Consider the following 7130-nt stretch of genomic DNA (forward strand, 5'->3'; position numbering starts at 1 on the left):
TTATCAAGACCCCCCTCAATAAAGCAAAAAACTTTTTGGGACCCCCTATTCTATTGGGCAATTATTTCAAACTATAAAATACGGTGTAACATAATTACTAAATTTAGCTTACTGTTAAACAAACACATTTCTCCATGAGCCTGCCACTCTTCTGCTGCGTGTGATGGTTAACTGGTGGTGTAGCTCGCCATCCGATGTGTCATCTGAGCTGCTAAATTCTTCTATAATTTCTTCCTCCGAGTCATCACTGGTGGCGTCTGTGTCTTTGTTGCACACAGAGCGGACGGAAGCATGGATTCGGACTCGCACTAAAAACACACGCACATTCTAAAATGGCGGACAACAACCTCGTGTTTTTATTCTTCCCATCATTCCTTGCTACAGCTTTGTTGCTGGGGGGAGGGGGTTAACACCGTATTCCTTAACCTAACTGTATAGGCCCTACGCACTCCCCCTTATGAAAAAAAAAGGTCGTCCTTGACATTAGACAGTTATTTAAGACTGGCGTCTGCGGTTATCAATACACATGTCTCCTCTGTTCATTCCTGAGGTCAAGTGGAAAGGGGTGATCTGGTCCTAACCACAAAGCCACGAGTACAACCACTTAAGACTTGGATACACATACAGTTTGGAATACTGTTCGTGTTAGGATTTTTCTGATCACTTTAGAAAGGATACGAGCCAACGTATCCGTATGGTGTAGGATAAGTAACTGGCCAAACAGACTTCATGCACACATTAGGAATTCCTCCAAGGGGTCCTGGTGCCAGGGGTACAGGTACTGGTGCCGCTACCGCATTGTGGCTAATTAAACACAGTCCCGCTGATAGGTAATAGCTCGGAGTTCCAAAGCTGTCATAAGTTAGTAAGGTAGGTGGTCTGCGCTCCCTTATCGGTCTCCCTTCTCCTGGTCCGACTTCTGACTGCTCTATTACAGATGGTTCTAGGACTGGATCTGTCGGTGCTTGTATCTGCAGGTCAGGTTGGTAGATACTGGAGGCCGCCTCCTCATCAGCGCATGCCTGGTTGGCTGAAGGCTCCTTGGCTGAACAGGTACTGTCTGACAACGCGCTTTCTGGCTCTACAGGAGTGAAGGTTAGCATCCCTGCGGATTCTTCTTCAGAACTGTCTCCGACATTGAGGGCCCCTGGTGACGACAGATGTGGCTGGGCAGTTGGCAACTTCCGTTTTGATCTTTTGCCGGTGTCACCGGGCCTTGCTTCAAAAGGAAGATCATTGAATGGCAGTAGAAGGTTACAGTGAATCACGCGGTGTCGCCCTCCACCAGATTCAGGCTTAATTTCATACACTGGACTCTCTTCACCTTTCCGTTTCACTACCTGGTGGATGGCGTCTTCCCAGTAGGACCTCAGCTTCCCAGGGCCGCCTCTCACACTTAAGTTTCGTACAAGGACTCGGTCGCCTGGCTGGAATACTGGACTGTGAACTCTCCGGTCATACTGTTTCTTGCCTCTGAGTCCAGATAGCCGAGATTTCTTAGTGGCTATTCCGTATGGTTCTTTCATTGCCTCTTGCCACCCCTTAACATAAGCCGGGTAACTTGAGTAGGCAGTGGGTTTGGTACCAAATATGACATCAATTGGGAGTCTTGGGGATCGGCCAAACAATAGGAAAAATGGCGAATATCCTGTCGCTTTATGGCGAGTACAATTGTAAGCATGAACCACCTTTTCGAGGCTCTCTGCCCACTTGGATTTCTGGTGCTCAGGCAACGTTCTTAGCATGGATAGCAGTGTTTGGTTCAGGCGTTCTGTCTTTCCGTTTCCTTAGGGATGATAAGGCGTTGTTCGAGATCGGACCATACCACAGCATTCCTCCAGCCGATGGAACAACTGATTTTCAAATTCACCACCTTGATCATGCAAGATTCTTGCCGGAAACCCGAAACGTAATATAAAGTCATTATACAATTTGTCCGCTGCTTTTCGTGCAGAATTGTTTAGTGGTCGCATACGCTTGGGCAAATCTTGTAAAATGATCAACTATAACCAGGATATACTCGTATCCCCCTCTGCTTTTTTCAAGGTGTACAAAGTCCAATGACACCAGCTAGAAGGGTGTGCTACTCTGTATGGTCTCCATTGGTGCTTTTGTCAAGATGTTTGGTCTCTTTTGTTTGATGCAACTACAAACAAGCGTCTAGTAATGTTCAATGTCTCTTTTCATCCGGGGCCAATAAAACCGTTCCCTGGCAAGGTGAAGGACCCTTTCTGTCCCTAAGTGTCCCATTTCTTCATGTAGCTCTTTGTAGACCATTCGATGAGACGTCTGCGGAAGAACAATCTGAAGATTAGGGCCACTTCTGCGCCAGAGGATTCCATCTTCTCCAACTGCAAGTTTACTCCATTCACGTAGAAGGGACTGTACTGCAGGTGATGCCTGGCGCCTGTCTTGTTCTGCGAGTGGTTTGCCGGTTTCCTTATATCGAATCACTGCACTCATCACCTTGTCTTTCCTCTGAGCCTCGTACAGTTCCTTAGGTGTGAGAGGTTGCACCCTCGGTTCATAATCCACATTCATAATGTGTCCCATTTCACTTGGCTGACAGAATAGCGATAGGAACCAAACTTGATGTCATTTCTGTTGGGTATTCAGTGCTTCCACTGTGGCTTTAATCCAATGCGGTTCTACTTCTTCAGTACACATGTCTATGAACATTTCCATGTGCATCCTAGAGAGAGCATCAGCATCCCGGTCGGCCGTCCCTGGTCGGTACTTTATCGTGAAGTGGAAGTCAGCCAGCTCTGCTACCCAACGGTGTCCTGTTGGATTTAGTCTCGCCTTTGTTAAGACATAGGTCAACGGGTTATTATCTGTGTAGACCGTGAAGTGTGGGGCATAATACAGGTAGTCCCGAAACTGTTAAGTTATAGCCCACTTAAGTGCCAGAAATTCCAGCTTACTGGAGTGAAGATGATAGCTCCGTTCCGCTGCAGTTAGCGCACGAGATCCGTAAGCAATTACCCTTAGTTGACCGGCCTGCTATTGGTAAAGTGCTTCCCCAAGGCCCTGTTCTGACGCATCCGTGTGAATAATAAATGGCTGAGTGTATTGAGGGTAAGCCATCACAGGTGGGTTACTAATAGCACTGATAAGCTTATCGATTGCGGCTTGGGGTTCACTGGTCCAGTTGACTGGCTCCCGAGATGATACTTGTCCCTTATTTCTGACTGGTCTTGTATTTCTCCTCTGAGTTCGTCGTAGCGACTGTCCTCTCGTTTCAGGTTCTTTAAGGAGATCGTAAAGGGGCTTTGCAATCTTGGCGAAATCACTAATGTACCTCCCGTAATAGCTTAATAGTCCTGTTAGTTTACGCACTTTACCCACAGTTTTTGGCATAGATTCTCTAAGACTCGTGACCGCTTTAGTAGTCTCGGGATCAATAATGTGTCCAGACTGGTTTACAATTCGGCCTAGATAGCGGACCTCTCTCTGGAACAGACTACACTTGCTTGGCTTCAATTTCACTCCATGTTTGCACAGGCGTCTCAACACTATTCGCAAATTTTCCACATGTTCTTCAAACGTTCCACTCTAAACTATGACATCGTCCAAGTAAGGAATGCAAATCTCGTCGCGGATACCTTCCAAACAATCTTCCATGAACCACTGAAAGCTTGCTAGTGCATTACTCAGCCCAAATGGGATCCGAGTCCATTCATACAGACCCCAAGGTGTGATGAAAGCAGTCAGGTGTCTGCTCTTTTCCCCAACAAAACCCTGATGATACGCCTTTCCCTGGTAGAACACTGAAAACCAGGAGTTCCCTCCAAGATTATCCAGTGTCTCTTAGATTCTTGGTATTGGGTGCCTATCAGGTACTGTCTTACGGTTCAGCTCCCTGTAATCCACGCACAGGCGTAACCCTCCATCTTTCTTCCTTACACACACCACGGGAGATGAATAATTTGACTGAGACTTCGTTATCCATCCCCGGTTGAGCAGATCTTCAATTTAGTGTTTAACTTCAGCATACAGGGGACGGGGAATTGAGGAATAGCTCTTCTGAACTGGCGTGGTGTCTGACAATTCCAAATTTAATTGAAGTCCCTCTATCCGTCCCATATCATCATCATCTTGGGAGAATGACTCAGCCTCCTCCTCTAGCATGGTCATGGCCAACTGGCGTTGACTTTCTGTCAGGTCACCAAACACCACGGCTGGTGTCTTGAAGGACTTTCTTTCATTGGCAACTTCCCTGTTTACTTGATGTTGGGGTACTGACGGGTTTCCATCCTGGAGTGAGGTACCACCTGTTTCCCTTGGATCCACAGCTTCCGAACGAGGGAGGTCCTTTCTTACTACTTCCAAAGGGGTAACCGATTGCACTAGCTGCAAGTGCCCCAGTAGCGTTCGCCGGCCAAGGACTACATCATGCTTTGAGGGGTTACGGACTGTAATGTTCAACCTGTGTGGCGACCCTCGCGGTAGGGTGAGGAGCTGCTCTACAACTTCCAAGTTGGCTGGCCAAGGCATACCTGGGTCTGGTTCAAATAACACTGGTGTCCTCTCCTCTAGAGGACCACAGTTAATTCTACACGGTACTGTCACTGCCTGCCCTCGTGGTACCGTCAGATTGCGCTTACCATTCTTCAACACACCCATGTCCTCCACACTTGCATTTTGCACCAAATCAACCAACGCAGTAACATTCTCCAGTGCTATCTCCTTTAAAGCCGTATTCATGATGTAAACAATGCAGCTGCTTCTCTATCCTTCACTACTTCGTCTATTACATTGTACCCAATGATTGGAGTCTCCAAATCATCTCTTGCAATGAGGAATGGTACAGTTAGAGAACTTGATGACTCTGTGTCCGACGAGAGCTGAAACTGTACTTCCACCCACCCTTCAAATGGTATGGCTCCACCATTTGCTGGTCTTAAGTTCAGTCCTACATCCTCGCCAAGCAACTCTTCAATGTTCCTTAACTTTGAGTTCAGTCCCACATCCTCGCCAAGCAACTCTTCAATGTTCCTTAACTTTGAGGAAGGCAAATATTCCTCAAGCCAGCTCTTGGACACAATAGACACCTGTGCACCCGTATCCGAAAGGGCTTCGACTGGGACTCCATTGAGAACACATGACAACTTACACTTCTTGCCAACCAACCCTGCAACGACCACACGCTGCCTGGGTGTCAAATGACTAGCAAATACATAACCATCCCCCCGAAGTACTGGCGAACTGTTCCCAGCTTCCAGTTGCTAGATCGCTTGGCAGAGACCCTTGTGACTATCCCAGTGACTTTTCTGACAACTTCGACCACAATAACGAACTGCTTTACAACCTAGACATTGTTTGAAACTTTGGGATCCTGCTGCAATCCTCTGACATCCACGGGCCCAATGGTCACTACTTCCACAAATGTGGCAGTGGTCGCACAGCTGCCCCTTTCCTTCCTTTTGACAGTCGATACAGCCCCTTGGGCCCTGATACCCTTGCAGATTCTGATTTACAGGTAGGGGTCTGGTGAAACGTTCTTCATTGTTTAGATTTCTCTCAACTGATTCTTTTAATGTCGTAAGTTCTGAACGGACCTCTTGTAGTGCCGCCATGAACTCCTCTTCTCTAGGACTCTCTTTTCCCGGGGAGTTAAGCTTCTTAGCGCTTGCCCCTTGTTGGATGGATCCCCCTTCCCCTTGTGGTGCATGCACTTCGTTCACCCTTGGGTTCCTTTGACGAGGGGTAGAGCCCAGTTTGGATTTTCTTTCACTTTCTTCTGAAACTACTACATTCATTTGTTGAATTAGATCGTCATCCTGTACATCTGGTTTTTCTAATATTGGTCTCAACCTGATCCGAATGGCCTCATTTTGAAGACCAGTGTCTATTGCATGTAAAATCATTCCCTGCACTCAACCTCCTGCGAGGCAAACAGGATTTTTTGTCTTGTATCGAGGGCTGTGATTAAAAAGCTTTGAGGATTTTCCTCTGGCTCCTGAACTAAAGTTGATAGCTGTCTGTACAGGTCACTCGCACTCTTCTCCTGAAAATGGGATCTCAGAATACGTCTTAATCGGGGGAGTGTTAAGTCACTCAATCCTTTTAAATAGCTTCGTAATCTCATCCCTGGATTAGTAGCCCTGACCACTGCATCAACAACCTCTTGTGGCTTGTAGCCCTTTTGCAGTCCACCTTCAATTTGTCTCACTAGACTCACAAAACTCAATTTGTCCTTTTGTCCTGGTTCCCCGATTTGGCCAATAATCAGTTCTCGTTTAAAATCACTCGGTTGGAAGTATAATGACTTTGACTCACCCTTCGCCTTCACCTCCTCTTTGTTGGCAACATCCTTCCCCGGTGAATGTGCTTTACCCATGGTCAATGCCTCAAATTTCTGTTTAATCACCTCATATTCCAACTTCACCTTCTCTAGTTCCGATTGAGAGACTTCCGACTTCTTTTTTTTGCTTACATCCTCGAGCGGTGGACACCAAGGTGTGTAAATCATTATTCCAGTCCTGAAATCTTCCAAAAACTCGGTGTCCGGCTCCACGCTGCCCTTCAATTTGGCTTCGAGATGTTCCTCGATCAATCTGACAAGTCCTTTCCTCGTTTTATCCTTAATGTCACTGTCACCGCAGCCTAAAGTCTTAGCAATTACTCCCAGATCCTCAACCTTTAGCTGGCAGAGATGACTCTGGATCTCCATTTGTATGTCTTCGATCTCCATCGCGTGTGTTGATTCCTTCGCGAGCGTGTGCACGATTTCAGCTATTTCAAAAACTTGTTTCCTTGTCTCCTCGCTCCCGTCCTCATCGATTGCTTAAAACGTTGTCTTATTTTCTTTCATATCTCCCGGACAGGCTCCCAAATGTTGCACACAGAGCGGACGGAAGCATGGATTTAGACTCGCACTGAAAACACAGGCACATTCTAAAACGGCGGACAACAACAACCTCGTGTCTTTATTCTTCCCATGATTCCTTGCTACAGTTTTATTGCTGGGGGAGGGGGTTAACACCGTATTCCTTAACTTAACTTTATAGGCCCTACATCTTCATCACATATCGGCCGGGCGGTAACTAAAGATTGCACTTGTCCAGTGTTAGATCGGCACGTGTGACAGGTGATACGCTTAATTTTGTCCAACTTTTTCCCAGATT

At 46.8% G+C, this 7130-nt stretch overlaps 1 protein-coding gene across 1 annotated transcript; it reads right to left on the reverse strand.

The window, feature by feature from the left end:
- Positions 1-2160: 2160 nt before the first annotated feature.
- Positions 2161-2541, reverse strand: LOC138048569 (uncharacterized). The gene has a single exon (XM_068894745.1). It carries the CDS (start codon positions 2539-2541, stop codon positions 2161-2163), a length of 381 nt encoding a protein of 126 aa, XP_068750846.1.
- Between the last annotated feature and the right edge of the window lie 4589 nt (positions 2542-7130).

This window comes from Montipora capricornis, chromosome 5, assembly GCF_036669925.1.
Source record: "Montipora capricornis isolate CH-2021 chromosome 5, ASM3666992v2, whole genome shotgun sequence".
Classification (NCBI taxonomy): domain Eukaryota; kingdom Metazoa; phylum Cnidaria; class Anthozoa; order Scleractinia; family Acroporidae; genus Montipora; species Montipora capricornis.